Raw genomic sequence first — 17,831 nt, forward strand, 5'->3', positions numbered from 1 at the left:
CTGTGCCAGTGTTTCACCACCCTCATTGTAAGAAGTTTTTTCCTGATGTCTAGCCTGAATCTCCCCTCTTTTAGTTTAAAACCATTTTACCTTGTCCTCTCGTAACAGGCCCTGCTACAAGGTCTGTCTCCATCTTTGTTATAGTCTCTTTTTAAGTACTGAAAGGCCAGAGCCTTCTCTTCTCCAGGCCGAACAGCCCAAACTTGCTCAGCCTGTCCTCACAGGACAGGTGTTTCAGACCTCTGATCATTTTTGTGGCCTCCTCTGGATCCTCTCCAACAGGTCCATGTCTTTCCTGTACTGAGGGCTCCGGAGCAGGACACAGAACTCCAGGTGGGGTCTCACCAGAGCGGAGTAGAAGGGCAGAATCACCTCTCTTGACCTGCTGGCCATGCTTCTTTTGATGCAGCCCAAGATACAACTGGCTTTCTGGGCTGCAAGCTCATATTGCCAGTTCATGTCCAGCTTTTGATTTACCAGTGCCCCCAAGTCCTTCTCCACAGGGCTGCTCTCAATCCCTTCATCCCCCAGCTTTTATTGATACTGGGGGTTGCCCCAGCCCAGGTGCAGGACCTTGCACTTGGCCTTTTTGAACCTGGTGAGGTTCGCATGGGCCCACTTCCTGAACTTGTCAATGTCCCTCTAGATGGCATCCCATCCCCAAGGTGCATCAGCTGCACCATTCCGTTTGGTGTCATTCATGAACTTGCTGAGGGTGCACTGGACCCCAGTGTCTGTATCATTGATGAATATAGTGCTGGTCACAATATGGACCCCTGAGGGACACCACTTGTTACCAGTGTCCATCCAGACATTGGGTCATTCACCACTACTCTCTGGTGCAACCATCCAGCCAGTTCCTCATCTGCTGAACAGTCCACCAGGCAAATCCATATCTCTCCAATTTAGAGAGAAGGATGTTGTTGGGGACTGTGTCAAAGGCTTTGTGGAGGTCCAGATACACAACATCCGTAGCCTTACCTTTGTTCACTGATTTAGTTGCTCCATCGTAGAAGGTCACTCTGTTGGTCAGGCAAGACTTGCCCTTGGTGAAGCCATGCTGGCTGTCTTGGAACACCTCCTGTCCTCCGTGTGCCTTAGCATAGCTTCTGGGATGATCTGTTCCATGATCTTTTCAGGCACAGAATCACAGAATGGTTAGTGTTGGCAGGGACCTCTGGAGATCATCTAGTCCAACCCACCTGCTGAAGCAGGTTCACCTACAGCAGATTGCAGAGGAATGTGTCCAGGTGTGTTTTAAATGTCTCCAGAGAAGGAGACTCCACAGCCTCTCTGGGCAGCCTGTTATCTCAAAGCAAAGAAGTTTCTCCTCATATTCAGATGAAACCTCCTATGCTTCAGTCTGTGCCCACTGACTGTCATCATGCCATTGGGCACCACTGAGAAGAGTCTGGTTCTGTCCTCTTGACACCCACCCTTGAGGTATTTTTAAACATAAGTAAGGTCACCTCTCAGTCTTCTCTTCTCCAGGCTGAGCAGACCCAGTTCCTTCCTCACAAGAAAGATGCTGCAGACCGCTAATCATCTTGCCTCACAGAGGTGAGGCTGACAGGTTGGTGGTTCCTGGGGTCTTCCTTTCTACCCTTTTTAAAAATAGGTGCAATGTTTTCCTTTTTCAAGTTACGGTTTCTCAAATATCGTGGAGAGTGGCTTGGCAACTACGTCAGCCAATTCCCTCAGGACTCCTGGATGCATCTCCTCAGGTCCCATAGATTTATTTATGTTCAGGCTCCATGAGTAGTCACAGATCTGATCCTTGCTAACGTGGGAGGGACTTTGCTCCTGCAATCCCCTCTTGCAGTTCATCCACTTGAGAGGTGTGGGAAGAGAGCTTGCCCTTGAAGACTGAGGCAAAGAAGTTGCTGAGTGCTCAGCTTTCTCCTCATCCATTGTTACCAGTTCACCAGTCTTGCTCATCAGGGGGGCTACACTACCTCTCACCTTCCTGTTCTGGCTGACCTACCTGTACAAGCCCTTGTTATTGTTTGCGTTCCTTGCCAAGTTCAGCTCCAGCTGCGCCTTGGCCTTCCTGACCCATCTCTGCACAACTGCAGAGTGTCCCTGTGCTCTTCCCATGATCCCTGTCCCTGCTACCACTGCCTGTGCATTTCCTTCTTGCCCTTTAGTTTGTCCAGCAGGTCTCGACTCAGCCATGCCGACCTCTTGCCCTCCTTACCCCATTTCTTACACCTGGGGATTGGGAGCTCTTGCACTCTGTGGAATGTGTCCTTAAAGCTCTGCCAGCTCTGTTCTGCTTCCTTGTCCCTGAGAGCAGTTTCCCAGGGGTCCTGTTCCCTAGCTCCTTGAAGAGCTGGAAATTGACTTTCCTAAAATTCAAATCACTGATTAGCTCACTTGCACTGGTGACCATCAGGTGTGGTGTCACATCCCCCCTGGTCGGGCTGTCTCTTACCTGGCCTAGAAGTTATCCTCAGCGGATTCCAGGAGTATCCTGGATTGCCTACAGCTCACAATGCCACTTTTCCAGCAGATGTCAGGGTGATTGAAGTCCCCCAGCAGGACAAGAGCCTGCAAGTGTGATGGCTGCTGTAGCTGGAGTAAGAAGGCTTCATCAGTAACCTCCCCGAGTTGGGCTGCCTGTCCCTTCTGAACAGCCTGTAGCCATCAATCACTGCACTCCAGTCATGGCATCTGTCCCACCAAGTTTCAGCAATGGCCATAAGGTCGTAGCTTTCTAGCCACAGGCTGTCTTCCAGCTCCTCCTGTTTGTTGCCCATGCTGTGTTAATTCATGTAGAGGCACTTCAGCTGGACTGTTGGCTGTGTCTCGTTCTCAGAGGAACATCCCTTAATTATTTTGAAGTATTTTGCAGCTGGTTTCCTGTTGGTTTGTATTATCTCAGGAGCATAAGACTTCAAGTGTGTTTCAGTGTGGCCAGCATGTCTCAGAGCCACCGGCTGAGGGTACTCACTAGCACCCCACCCATCTGTCCTTGCATCTTGTCCCATAGGTTGTCATGGGCAAGCCTGATATCATCCCCCTTCCCCCAGCATGTGTAGTTTAAGGCCCTGTCAGTGAGCCCCACTAGCTCATGAGCAAAGACCCTCTTCTTGTTTGAGATAGGTGAGTCTCATCCAACACCAGCAAACCTGGTGCTGTGTAGACCATCCCATTATCAAAAATACCACAAGTTGTGACAGTGACACCAGCCACAGAGCCATGTATTAATTGACTTCATCCATCTCCTTCTTCTAATGTCACTGTCCACAACTGGAAGAAGAGAGGGGATAATAACCTGTGCTCCTGATTCCCTTACCAACCATCCCAAAGCCCTGAAGGCTCTTTTGATTGCCCTTGGACTATGGATTGCAGCTTCATCACCACCCACTTGGAAGACCAGAAATGGATAGCAGTCTGAGGACAATGCTGGGCTAGGAAGTTTTCTAGTGATGTCAACATTGCCAGGTCTCGTTGAGCTTTTCATCAACCAACACCCCTGAGGCCTTCTCCTCAGGGCTGCTCTCAGCCCATTTTCTAGCCAGCCTGTATTTATGCTTTGAATTGCCATGAACCAGATGCAGAACCTTGCACTTGGCCTTGCTGAACTCATGAGGTTCACATGGGCCCACCTTTTGAAATTGTCTAGGTCCCTCTGGATAGCATCCCATCTCTCAGGTGTGTCAACAACTCAGCTTGTTGTCATCAGTAGACTTGCTGAAAGTGCACTTAATCCTACTGTCCATGTTTCCAACAAAGATATTAAACAGTGCCAGTCCAAATATCTACCCCTGAGGAACACAACTTGTCAAATTTCATCCCATTAATCATTGGCTGTTGCTCCCGTCTATCCCATCTTGTCCCCCAAGAAGGTCTACAGCACCTCCCAGTTTGATATCATCCGCAAACTTGCTAATGGTGTGTTCAATTCCTGCATCTAGATCATTGGTAAATATGTTGAATGGGACTGACCGTAGAATTGAGCCATGAGGAACAGTGCTGGTGACCAGTTGCCAGCCAGATGCTTTTATAAACTGAGAGTTAAATCATTAATTTATGGATATGTTACCATTTAAACAGCAGTTTCAGTGCTATACATTGAAATAAAAATATATATACAAAACAGTGACTCTTCTGTAGAAATCTGAAACAGCTCTTTTTCGTGACAGCAAACACTGCTCACAATGGGAGAGTTAATGGTTTATGCTACACACATGATGGACTTCATCTATTGACCATTGGCACAGATGATCGGATGCGACTCTGGAACAGCTCCACTGGAGAAAACACATTAGTAAGTTCTCAGGGATTTTTGGTTATGTTTTTATTGCGCATACTTCTAGAAGGTTTATAATTTGTGTAACTGTCATTAGGACTTTGGATATTTATTCATTTTTATAAAGGATATAGCAGCTTCATCTCATCATTTAAGATTTTGTGAGCATATTTTTTTCCAGATTTCTCTTCTTGTTACTATTTGTTATAAAGGACAGTATGAAGCAGCCTGTATCTTGTTAAAGATTGGATATGGTGACTTTAAATTCATTAATTTGTGACCATGGCTGAAAACACTGTAGATGGTAATGAAAACCTTAATATGCAGTGACTTTTGGTAGAATTTTTTTAACTATTAGCTGTCTATGTGCTATCCACAGAGTAGTTTTCTCTACCTGAGAGTTTCACTGATGGACTTCCTGGCTTTCTTACAACTTTTTTTGTGTTTTTGTGAAATCTCTCTTGTGGAGTTGTATAACACTGTTAAAAAATATATCGATCGCTCTACATTTACCTTGCAACCAAATTGGAGTGTTGGGGGCAAATGAGGGAATTAAATTTCTGCTGCTGCTCCAGTCCTTTCTATGCCTTTTTTTGCTGAAGGTTCCTGTTCTAATTTTCTGTTCAGTAAAGGAAATGTTTCCTATGTTGGGACATACTAAGTCAGTCAGTTTCCATGAAAATTTAGACAGTGGTGATTATGGTCTGTTATTGCTATCAGGAGAGGAAGACATTTTAGTCTACCTTAGAAGTATTTTACTTTGGCTGCTTAGTTTCAAAACACAGCAAAACCAATTACTTATAGACATTTAAATGAAAGGACTTTGCTGTCTCCACACTACTCATATTTGCCAGCTTGTTCTCAGAACTTATATACAGACATCTTTCTGTCTTTGTATCACCATCACCAAAGTAGATAATACAGTTTGTTCACTCTACTACCACCAGCTGGATCACTGTTATTTGTTTTTCTGTGCCTGTTAGTTCATTGACTTGTTTCATAGGCTATATTACAGTTCTTTGTATTTGGTGTGGAATAGCTTCTTGATCCTACCGTGCTTTTTCAAGTCCAGAATTATATTGTCCAGAGTACTATATTTTCACACGTTGCCCAGAGGTATTGCTTAAAGTAATTTTAAGGCACCAGCAGACAAACGCATGTACAGGTAATACAATTTCACACCATAGTCTGTTTATTTCCCCAACTGGCCAGTCCTTTTGATCTCCATAATTTCTTTCTGTGGCTCTCCAAAGGTAGAGAAACAAAACTATGCATGTGAATCTTTTTGAGCAATGAGACAAATTTGGGGCCTAGTGGATTGTTTGAGTTAGTAAGAGAAATAAATGTTGGAGTTGTGCACATATATCACAAAGAGGAATAGACAGTCCGGAGTATAAGAAGAATCAAACAGGGAAGCCAGTTTTTTATTTGTCTGTGTGCTTAAAGAACAAAGTCAGTTTTTAAGACCTTTATTTAGTTCTTGATTTGGCAGCATCCTTTCCTTTTCATTGTTCCTCTATCAAGCAGGAACATTTTTATGGATTATATCCATATACTTTTCCGAGCTTTCACTCCTCCTTTTCATTGTACATGCCTTTGTTATGAGTAGTGTTGTGGCTTGGGAATTGCTGTTACAGCTCACATACTCTGGGAAGTAGTTTAATTGCTCTTTATTAGCACAGTAATATGCTTCTTAAAACAACTAGCATTAATAAGACTTATAACAGTCAATGTTTACAAACACTGTCTTTATAAAATGAGCAGTGTATCCACAAAGGACATCACATGAACTCCACATCTCATGAAAATATCCTTTCAATATGAAAAATGTCAACCTATTTGTATGCTAATCAAACTCTTTACATACATTTTGATGATGATTGAGAGAGATTTTTCTAGTTTATATTGTACTTTTCTTACATAAGTGCTCTTTGTTATGAAACATCATACTTCAAAAATAGAGCAACAAGTAGTCTTCTTCCTTGCCTGGCTTATGCTGACTGATGCTTATATTTACCTCAAACTTCGGACTCACCAGGTTCAATAAAGCCAAGTGCAAGATCCTACACCTGGGCCAGGGCAACCCCCAGTATCAATACAGGCTGGGGGATGAAGGGATTGAGAGCAGCCCAGTGGAGAAGGACTTGGGGGCACTGGTAAATCGAAAGCTGGACATGAACTGGCAATATGAGCTTGCAGCCCAGAAAACCAGTTGTATCTTAGCCTGCATCGAAAGGAGCATGGCCAGCAGGTCAAGGGAGGTGGCTCTGCCCCTCTGCTCCGCTCTGGTGAGACCCCACCTGGAGTTCTGTGTCCAGCTCCGGAGCCCTCAGTACAGGAAAGACATGGACCTGTTGGAGAGGGCCCAGAGGAGGCCACAAAAATGATCAGAGGTCTGAAACACCTCTCCTGTGAGGACAGTTTGGGAGAGTTAGGGTTTTTCAGCCTAGAGAGGGCTCTGGGAAGACCTTACTGCAGCTGTTCAATACTTGAAAGGGGCCTATAACAAAGATGGGCACAGACTTTTTAGTAGAGCCTGTTGCAATATGACAAAGGCAAACTGTTTTAAACTAAAAGAGAGTAGATTTAGACTAGAGATAAGGAAGAATTTTTTTACAATGAGGGTGGTGAAACACTGGCACAGGTTGCCCAGAGAGGTGGTAGATGCCCCATCCCCTGGAGACATTCAAGGCCAGGCTGGACAGGGCTCTGAGCAACCTGATCTAGTTCAAGATGTCCCTGCTCCTTGCAGCTGGGTTGGACTAGATGAGCTTTGAAGGTCCCTTCCAGCCTGAATGATTCTATGATTTATAGCTATATACTGTTGTGTATAAGGAGTTCTTTTTATATTTTTAATACTTGAGAGAAAATTATAATGTTGGATCATCTAGGAAAATGTTTAAGGTGATAATTCTTAAGTTCTGATTTCAGAGGTAACTTAGGTGCTCACTGTAAATCTGGCATGGAACAACAGCCTGTGCAAATTCTATTCCTGTGTGGAACTGATTTCTAGGCATGTCTTTATTTCCCTTTACTAAAGTTGATATTAAGGAGACTGGACTTAAATGAACAGAAAAATTATTCCTTGATAGGCATCTGTAACTGGAAATCTCAAAAGTTGTATTCACATTGGGAAGCTTACAATTAATTTTACTAGGTATTAAAGAAGAAATGAAATCGATCTTTTTGTATAAAGTTATTTCCTGTAGTTTTAGTTAACAGCTAACTGCATAATCCTTCATTTTACAGGTGAATTATGGGAAAGTCTGTAATGAAAGCAGAAAAGGACTCAAATTCACCATCTCCTGTGGCTGTAATCCAGAGTTTGCCTTTGTACCGTATGGTAGCACCATTGCAGTTTACACAGTTTTCACAGGAGAACTGATCACTATGCTTCGAGGGCATTATAGTACTGTCTACTGCTGTGTATTTCAACCTGATTTTCAGGTAAGCAATGTACAAACAATATTCCAGACAACCTGGAATATTTATACAGATTTTCAAACTGTTTGCACAAAAAGTATTAACTTTTCAGGGATGTGCTTTAATCAAAGGTCTTGATGTAAGAGGGAATTTGTGGCCCATGTGTCAAGCAAGATAATTTTGCTCACATTCTTGGGATGGCTCTTCCTATATTGGGTGCCTTCCACTATTCATTTCGTCTTACATAGGTAACTTTCAATATACCTACAGTAAGTTTTTTGTTTATATTGTCATTAATAGATTTTATGCACTAAGGCTTTTGCATGTTTTCTGTAAGACTGAGGAGGAGGTATTTGTCTTTCTCTGTGATACTCGAGACTAATCACAGTAAGAAAGAATGTGAAGTGCATTTAGGCGAAGTGCATTAGTATTTCTATTGGTACTGAGAAACCCCTCAAGTACTTTGCTAAGGTAATCTTGTTCAAATGCCTGTAGTTAAAGCAATCACTGGATGTATGAACAGTTTATATGAAGGGTTGAGAACATAATGAGCTTTTTAAAATTAATTTGAGAACATTTCACCTAAGAAATACTATAGCATTACAAGGACTCAGGATATTGACAGTCTTTTTTACTTTTCCTCTGCCCTTTTTATTCTTTTTTTTCTCCCCCTATGGTATATTTTTCTCTTGCAATAAAGGACTTAGGGATAACAAAGCTTAATTTGTTATGAGGTACTTTACAACAGATTGTTCTTACAGCTTGTGGTGTGGCAAGAGCATAGCGGATGTTAGTGTGGATTTTAAAGCTATAACAGAGTTGCCCTCAGGTGTTGAGGGTTGTACTTCATGTTCCAGCTCATCCTTTCTCATCTTTTGTTTCTGAAATTTCAGGGAGAAACATTTCAGGGAGAAGTATTTGATGCAAAAGGGTCATATGGATATCTTTCATGACCTCTCATACAATACATCGTAGAAGTTAATCCGGTAGCTCTTGCTTTGAGTCCAGTAACTTTTTCTGAAACAATGTTTCCCTATCACTGAGATGGACTTTGCTGAGATTTTTGTCACATTAGGGATGAGGCAATTAGAGCCCAAGCTAATATGCCTTGCTAGACCTGGAAAACAGTTACGGCATTAATAGGCAGTGAGATACGAGATCCACTGAAAGGTGGAATATTCACATTATAACCAAGGCACATCTTTTCTAGGCTATTCTTCACTAGCTTAAAAAGCTCTTGTGTTTTTAAGAATAGTTTCCAAACAAAAATGCTAGTGTATTTATATTAAGTCAGCTTTGGTGTTCTTTTTGAAAAGCTCAAGTGGTGAGTCTCATTACATTTCATTGTAAAACATGTTTTCCAGCCCTGGAAATGCATACCTCTTTAGAATGTCTCTGTCTTGGCTTTTAAGATCCTTAGAAAAGGATCACTTATGTGAGCATGCACACAATAACTGCATCAGTCACTGTAGCTGTAGGTTTATGTTGGCAACACTTTCATTTGTTTATCTGTTGCAAGTTCTGATTCTCTTCCAGAATAATCCTCTTCCACAGTTCAATTCTGTGTTCTAGAAGTGTGACTGGATTGTCTTTTTCTTGGTGTTCTGTGTTTAGTTGCATTAAATTGTTACTCTGGAATAGTTAGTGTGTCTACACCAAAGGTAGTGGTAGTGTTATTTTGACTGTATTCATACCTGTATTTCCAAATTACTCCTTCTGGCTTGAAACAATTAAGTACATTACATTAATTAGTCTTCATATATTACCAGTAAAAGTGATGATTTCCCAGTTAAAACTCCTTTTCTGAGAATGCACTTACCTATAGAATCTGTTTTATTTTACTCTTGCAAGCAATATTAAATGCATATGTTAAAAAGTTATTCAGAGCCATGCTTTTATATTTTCAGTTACTAGTTGTAAATAAAATCAGTTTTGCTTGCCAAACCTGCATTGCTGCAAACTGTGTTGACATTTTTTTTATATTTCTACATCTTGACTCTACAGTACCTGAATCATTTAATCCCTTAATCATTTAATCACCTTTTTTCTCTTGTCAGTTAGTTTATTTGAATCTGTATCATTCCACTTTTTTTTTTTTTTCCTGAATGGCATATTAGCTCACTTTCAGCTTCGTAGTATGTCAATATGTATTAAAACATAATTAACTCAAGCAAGCTGGAAATTTTCTTAGACAGCTCTTTTAAGTCTCTCTGATGCGTAGGTATGGATCTACTGGTGAAATGTGTAGCAGATGGCTATCTAACATTCTTACTTACTAGGACATTTGAAATTAGTACACTATCTTCATATGAAAAAGGTCTACATGTTTTCTTCATAGTTATACCATTTCCACCTAATAGTGAGTCTCTGTTGTTAAGAGTTTTTTTCATATTAACAGTCTTCTAAACTTTCTGTTGTCTTTAACCCCACTGAGTGATTTTTGTCCTACCCATCTCCAAATCTGGTCATTAGAATTTCCTACTATTTTTTTCTATGTTTGAAACTTCTGTTTGTTTTTGATTGCTGCCAGTCCCTCACATTGTTTCTATTCATTAACTGTATTTTAATCACTATCATTGTTTTACCGCATAGCTGAAATAGGCTCTAAAAGGAACTTTAGCTTTGTACCAATTATGTATTAATATTTGAGGTGAGAAGTGTCTTCTGTTTGCTCAGAACCATGTAATCAAATATGATTACTGATACCCAAGCAACTAGCTATTTGCAGTACAATTATATTAGTCTTTGTCTGTTCTTATGAGGTTCAAATTAATGAGCGAGTTTGTGTGGAATACCTTTTGTGTTTGAGGTACTTTGTGGAGCTGTCTCCACGGAGTGGTGTGAGATTTCATTAATTTGTGTATATATACCTTTTGAGGTCCAGAAACTAGACCCAAAAAAACTACTATATTATGTATCCGTTATATTAATAAGTTTACATATATAAGATGTTAGTCTGCCTGAGTAGTAAGAACTGCAGAATTTGATCCTTTGTTAAAAGCCGTTGATTTCATAGGAGGTCAGCGATTTCAAGGGTGGCATGGAAGAGGAAATCTTCATTGTGCAATGTCTTAGATGATGTTTACTGTTGGATTTAATATGCTAGATACCATTGTACCCTATTAGCTGCTTAAAATAATTTAAGTAAATAAATGAGAACTGCATTTCTCTTTCAGAAGAAGAAATGGAGTAAAGCATCATGCACAAATAACATGTAATAAATATTAGGTATGCATCAGGAAGCAGTTTTGCTTTAAATTATACCTACTTCTATTGTTCAAGAAATGACAGTGACATTTGCAAAGGTATTTGGCAAATCTAGTGGCAGGCTAATAAGTAAAGATAACTGAAAGTTAAATTAGATTCTATTTGCAATCTGTCCTCAGAGTCTTAAAGCATAGTATTTCCATATATTCTACCATAAACCTGCATGGAGTACGTTTGTAGCACAGTGTATGTGTATGTCCTGTACTGTTGCATAAACAGGCATGGAGAACACTGGCTGTTCTTTTGACTGACTTAAGGTATGAGTCGCCGTTTCAGATTGTAATAATTAATTGGAAGTATTACTCAATGCAGTGGATATGAACTGGAGATCTTGCAATGCCAGGATCAGAAAGTGAGGCAAGTGATAATAAAGATTAAGTGGAAGTATACTGGTGTCACCATGACATTGCTCACAAGGACAGATTTTCACACAATCATAGAATCATTTAGGTTGAAAAAGACCTTTAAGATTGTCAAGTCCAATCAGTAAACTAACACTATCAAGTGTGCCACTAAACCATGTCCATAAGCAGCTCATGTACACATCTTCTAAACACCTCCAGGGATGATGACTCAAACACTTCCCTGGGCAGCCTGTTCTAATGCTTGACAACTCTCTCTGTGAATAATTTTGTCTTGATATCCAATCTAAATGTCCTCTGGCACAACTTCAGGCTTTTCCATTTGTCCAATCCTTTGTTACTTGGGAGAAGAGACCAACATGCTCTATTCCACAACCTCCCTTCAGATAGTTGTAGACAGCAATAAGGTCTCCCCTCAGCCTCCTTTTCTCCAGGATAAACAGCCCCAGTTCCCTCAGCTGCTCCTTATCAGACTTGTGCTCCATAGCCTTCACCAGTTTTGTTGCCCTTCTCTGCACTCTCTCCAGCACCTCAATGTCTTTCTTGTAGTGGGGGGCCCAAAACTGAAGACAGGATTTGAGGTGCAACCTCACCAGTGCTGAGTACAGGGATTGGTCACTTCCCTTGTCCTGCTGGCCACACTATTCCTGATACAAGCCAGGATGCTGTTGGCATTTCTGGCCACCTGGGCACACTGCTAGCATGTTCAGCCACCTGTTGATCAACACCCCCAGGTCCTTTTCTGCCAGGCAGCTTTCCAGCCACTTTTTGGCAAACATGGGAGGTTTTAAAGTTCTAGTGATAGTCTTTATCCTGTCAAAGGCAGGAGGCCTGAGTAGAGTACTGCTGACAGGATGAAGTGGGACCTATACCTTGGTGTAACTTTGACCTGTCTTCTTTTAAGCAAGATAAGAAGGGTGTTTCCTCTCTCATAAGGATTTGAACTCTAACCTTGTGTGTGTTTTACACCTGAATAACTTCATGCATGGGAGCAGTTCTACAAAAGCATGTCAACTCTCTTGGATAAGATTACCCACATAAATGGGTATTTATAGGAATTAGGCATTAAGTTTGTGTCAGCATAACTCATGCAGTTCTAGAATTGAAGGTACGTAATATAGTAGACTCTCTGCAAAGACAGAACTGTAGTAATTTATTTAGCTTATGTTAAATCAGCATATTAATAATGTGCACGGAGTTGCTAGTTTAGTGTAAAAGCCAATGTACTTAAAGCAAGGCTTTCATACTGTCAGCCTGAACACAGAAACGTACTTTATGTGTTTCATTCAAGAAATTTAAACACACAGCAAAACTCGAGTGTTGTGAGACATGGCATAAAATATGCAGAAGTATGATTCAAGATTGAAGCCATATGAGAGTATTTTCATGAATGTTCATGTAAGTGGAACTCTGGAAAATAGAAGCATTAGTGCAAAATTTACTGCAAAGATGGTGCAGTGTTTCTTATTACTAAAATTTCCTTAGTTTAAAGTGGCAGAGAACTCTGTGTTTCCTTTAATAAAGAACTGAGAAAACTAAGCTGTATTTGACTGTTAGCTATTTGGTGTAGAGATGTTTCCTTCCATGTCTTTGCAGGGTGCCTTGCACAATGGGATCTCAGTCTTTAGTCATTACCATAATAAACAGAGTTATTTTTATTAAAAATAACAAATTGGTCTTTCTGATCTCTGCCTTCCCAACAGGATGCAGGCTTCCAATTGTTCTTTCTTTGTTCTTTTCCCTCCCTAGGCATACTGAAACTACATTGACCTAAGTATGTCTTTGCTCCATACTTATACACTCTTCTAACATGTGTTACTAGATGCTCTAGAGTTGATTCGTATTTTTTAGTTAAAATATTTTTCCTTTTTTTTCCCCCTTTTTTCTTCTCCCTTGGATATAATTAATCTCTTAAGCTTCCTAACTGTTAAAATACATGTTGTTTCAGGAGACATGAGACAGGAGAAGAAAAGCTCATTTAAGTAACAAAGTTCATTTAAAAGTGGGTGGTGCTGTTTTGGTGAGCAATCTGGGAAAAATATAAAAACATCTTTTGTTTTGGCATGTCATTTGAAGTACTGATTATCAAGATTATAGTACAAATTAGAAATTGTATATTCCCCTTTATTTTAAAATAAATTTTTAATACAGGGTTTTTTCCAACAGTGTATTCAGGAAATTTATGTAAAAGTAATGTTTTGCTTGCTGTTTTAAAGGAGCTTTATAGTGGTAGCAAAGACTGCAATATCCTTGCCTGGATACCATCTCTTCGAGAGTCAGTTCCTGATGATGTTTCTGAAAAGGTAACGAACTTAGGAGTTGGAACTATACTTTTTATGGCGGTAATGCTTGGGGGAGTGGCATAGGAATTAAATATTAAGTATGTGTTTCACCATCAAAATTTGTAACTTCCTGATTTAAAGGAGAATAATCTATTGTTTATGTGCAATCTTTTGATTGTTGTGGGGTTTCAAGAAGATGTTTTCTCTCATAGTCTTGTAAAATCTTTTGCAGACTTGTGGCTTTTCAATTAAAATTGTCATTTGGCTATCAGTCTTTAAACTTTTATTTAATTTCCCTTAATTTCTATACTGTTTTATGTAGTTTATGCTATTTTAGAGTTGGAAGGATACCAAAGATTGTATTTTAAATTGTTTAAAATATACTTTGTATTAAACAGTAAGACTAGGGATGCCACGTTTCATACCCACATATTTTTGATGCGGAAATATAATAAAGACTATTCTAATCCATCTTATTTTAGTGTCTGAGGCAAAATATACAGGCTGTTACAGGGAAGATCGTATGTAACACTGTTTTCCAAGAAAGTACTTTCTTTTTTCTTGGTATTAGAGCTGAGTAAAAAAAAAAAAAAATCAGTGAACAGCTTGAGCAGGGGGGAAATTCTAGATTTTAACCTGGGCACACCACTGGTTCATGTTCAGCCACTGTCAATCAATACCCCCAGATCCCTCTCTGCCAGGCAGCTTTCCAGCCACTCTTCCCCGAGCATGTAGCGCTACCTGGGGTTGTTGGGCCCCAAGTGCGGGACCCGACACTTGGCCTGTTGAACCTCATACAATTGGCCTCAGCACAGGGATCCAGCCACTCCAGATCTCTCTGTATGGCCTTCCTACCCTCCAGCAGATGAACACTCCCACCCAACTTGGTGTCATCTGCAAACTTTCTAAGGGTGCACTCAATCCCCTCATCCAGATCATTGATAAAGATGTTAAACAGAACTGGCCCCAATATTGAGAGGGTGACAAAGCTGGTGAGGGATCTGCAGCACAAGTCTGATGAGGAGCAGCTGAGGGAACTGGGGCTGTTTAGCCTGGAGAAAAGGAGGCTGAGGGGAGACCTTATCACTGTCTACAACTATTGCTGGAGGTGTTTGAAAGGCATTTAGATGAGGTTCTTAGGCACATGGTTTAGTGCTGGAGTTAGGTTATGGTTGGACTTGATGATCCTGAGGGTCTCTTCCAACCAAAATTATTTTATGAAACCATTCACAGAATCAGAGTCTGCCAAACCATCTTAATGTTAAAAAAATCAGGATATGTTAATGTTTTGACTCATAGCATGCAAAAATTCCACTTTTAAAAGTTTCTGAAATATTGCATTTTGGATGGGGAAATGATAAGAAGCATAAAAGTTTTGTAACATTTCCGTTGTAAGACAGCTTATTTGAAAACTATCATACACTTAAGCAAAGCAGAAAAAAGTAATTTCAAACGTTAAATACTCTAAATCGAAAATGTGTTCAGTTTACCTGAAGTTAATATTTTTAATGTAACTGAGAATTTTTATATGTGAATTGCTTTTTCTTAGTCTGAAAAACAAACCCACAGCAACAGGGTCATTTATCCAGCTCTGATTAGGACCGCCCCTTTAAATTTGGTATGGTGGAGGTATGTAACATGTACCATTGTTCCAAAATCTGTTCAGCTACAGCTGCTTTTTACAAACACTGTAGATGAGCACTGCCTCTGAAAGAAGGGGTTCGGCTGTCCACAGCCCACCAGTTCCTGCTCCCTCTCATGTGCTGTAACATCCATTTGAGTGCCTTAATGACTAGAATCTGAACTCAGGATAGAAGTAAACAAGAAAATAATTTTACCCCAAGTCAAAAACTGTGATTCAGTGTACTGCGTAGCTGCACAAACCCCGTAGCTTGACCCTAGGGGGCTAAGGTGAGAAATAGTTGTTGGATGCAGTTAGAAGCCAGGCCTACTTTTTGAGGCAGTGCTCAGTTATGCCAGGCTAGGGAAATTATGGAAATTATGGTTTAAAACCAGTGATACAAAACATAAATAGTAATATCTAACTGTTACATGTTACACCAGACATGTGTAAAACTTCCAGTCACTGCTCCAGATATTTTTTTTTTGTTAAATTTGATTTAAAGTACTATTTCTTTTTGTAATTTATCCTGTCTGTAATCAGTGAAATGGCCCAAGAAGTGATTAAAAAAGTGCAGCACCAGTGAGACACACAATAGTTTGTCCACATATAGTAGTTTAAGAAATGTCTTTAGCATTGCCCTTATTTGTTTTTAGTATTTTTAATTAAGCAAACCACTGACAGAATTTTTATTTTCTTTAGTCTCTGCCTCAACAGCATTTAAATCCAGCATATGAAGACGCATGGAGCAGCAGTGATGATGAAAGCTGAATTTCAATTATGTGCTGATATAAAATTGACAGGCACTGTGTTCATGGACTTTGTCTACAGAATTGAATATTGTTGGATTTATTGCAACTGGATTTTTGGTAAAGTTCTATGAGAGCAAGATCCTTCAGAAATAAGTTGCCACTGTTCCCTGTGTTCTTTCTTCACTGTTGCAGTTAAATCTAAAGGATTACTTTTTCAGACTCACTGACTTTTTATACTTATGCATTGGTATACGTTATTCAGTGTTGGACAGCTGTTAAAGGAAAAATAAAAGCCCTTGGGACCAATAATATTGCATTGTTTCTGGTATAATTAATAAGTAAGGAGATAATATCTTCATTTCATGATACAGAGAATTTTGCCTGAAGTAGGACTAGCTCAGGGATACTTCCAGCTTATTTTTATCAATGTCTAGATGGAGCAGACTGCGTCCATTTTCAAGTGCTTAGGTGGTGTGGGAGACAACAGGATTTTTTTACCTGTTCTTTGCATTTTCAGTTTTGCTTAACTTTCTTCATAAATGCAATATTAAGTTCAGGAAGAGGTATAGCTGGTATCGTCTATTAAAGTTCTTATATGGTGACCCCATCAACTGCTATCTGAGTCTGTCCCGGAAAGTTAATAATAGGAAGCTAATTTAGAGGTTTTGTTAGCATGTTCAATTTATGAATCTCTTGCACTTCCCTAGCTGGCATGAAGAATTCCTGGACAGAAACAGGCTTGAAGCACAGTACAAGGCAGAGACTGTATCATGTTTCAAGTTAAAAATATCACACATAGCTCTTCAAAACTGTTTTAATCAGAATTTGTGATCATAATGACTTGTCTGTTTTGAAAGGGTGGAGCTTTGTGGGGTTATTGTCTCGTTTCTATCACTAGTTTGTGCTTCAGAAATAATATCGTCACCCATCAGAGAACAGAGTTAGAGGTTCCCATCAAATATAGCTGCAGCTTTATAAAGGAAAAATTCCTTCCAAAACAGAGCAGATATTAGGACAACAAATTCAGACGAGAGGAAAAAAATATTGTGCAAATAAATTAAATATAATAATTTAGTCTTTGCATAGCATGTATTCTATGATTATGCATTTTAGAATTATTTCATTGTGCTTCCATATTCTAATATCTGTACAAGATATGGGCTGTCAGTTTCCATATCAATCTAGTATCTAGCATTGTAATATGATACAAAGTAAGGAAAGGGCATTTTTAAAGAATATTGTAATTAAACAATCTTCACATGTAATGCATGTTTGCTGGGTGAGACCAAAATTTCAGGTGCTCTATTAAGTAGATAGCTGCAGGTGGAAGACTTCCAGGAGTTTTGTCTGAAGTTAAGGACCAGCCTGACTCTTTCACTTTACAGAAAAAGAGAAGAGGGCTTTCTATTATTTTAAAATAATAATTTTCCCTACCAGTGGTGGCTGTTCCTTCTAAAACTGGCAAATAAATTTGGAGAAGGATTTCACAGTTGGATTTCTGTCTTGTAGGGGATAGACCTTTTGTGTGTTATAATTGTGCGTAGCATTTGTGTGTGCCAACTGCAGTGCATGTATTTGGTATTTGAATTTCTATAAATGTGCTCAGTAAATTACACAGGTAGTTATGAAAGAATAAATGGATTATTTTTTTCAATAATTTTTTGTTGATCTGTAATGGGACTATAAATGGTGCTGATTTTAAAACAAACAAACAAAAAAACCCATGAGCTCTGTGGTAGATTGGGAACAGTATATAAAATGGGAAAGGTAGAAGAATTACATTTACTAACAAAAGGTAAGAAATCATAAAAACTAAACCCATAAATAAGAATATTTTATTAATTCTCCTGGTTTTTGGAATGGTCTTTC

At 39.6% G+C, this 17,831-nt stretch overlaps 1 protein-coding gene across 4 annotated transcripts in view; it reads left to right on the plus strand.

The window, feature by feature from the left end:
• Positions 1-16,271, plus strand: part of ERCC8 (ERCC excision repair 8, CSA ubiquitin ligase complex subunit) — a 30,455-nt gene extending 14,184 nt beyond the window's left edge. For 2 of the 4 annotated variants that reach the window (XM_065860303.2, XM_065860301.2), the window contains exons 9-13: positions 4,149-4,273; positions 7,505-7,702; positions 13,524-13,610; positions 15,139-15,218; positions 15,913-16,271. In XM_065860303.2, the coding sequence (XP_065716375.1) occupies positions 4,149-4,273; positions 7,505-7,702; positions 13,524-13,610; positions 15,139-15,218; positions 15,913-15,934 (512 nt within the window). In that variant the 3' untranslated portion in view covers positions 15,935-16,271. The remainder of the gene's footprint in view (positions 1-4,148; positions 4,274-7,504; positions 7,703-13,523; positions 13,611-15,138; positions 15,219-15,912) is intronic. The other 2 variants (XM_065860302.2, XM_071802493.1) reach the window with 2 other exon arrangements.
• Positions 16,272-17,831: the final 1,560 nt, after the last annotated feature.

This window comes from Patagioenas fasciata, chromosome Z (assembly GCF_037038585.1).
Source record: "Patagioenas fasciata isolate bPatFas1 chromosome Z, bPatFas1.hap1, whole genome shotgun sequence".
In the NCBI taxonomy this organism is placed as follows: domain Eukaryota; kingdom Metazoa; phylum Chordata; class Aves; order Columbiformes; family Columbidae; genus Patagioenas; species Patagioenas fasciata.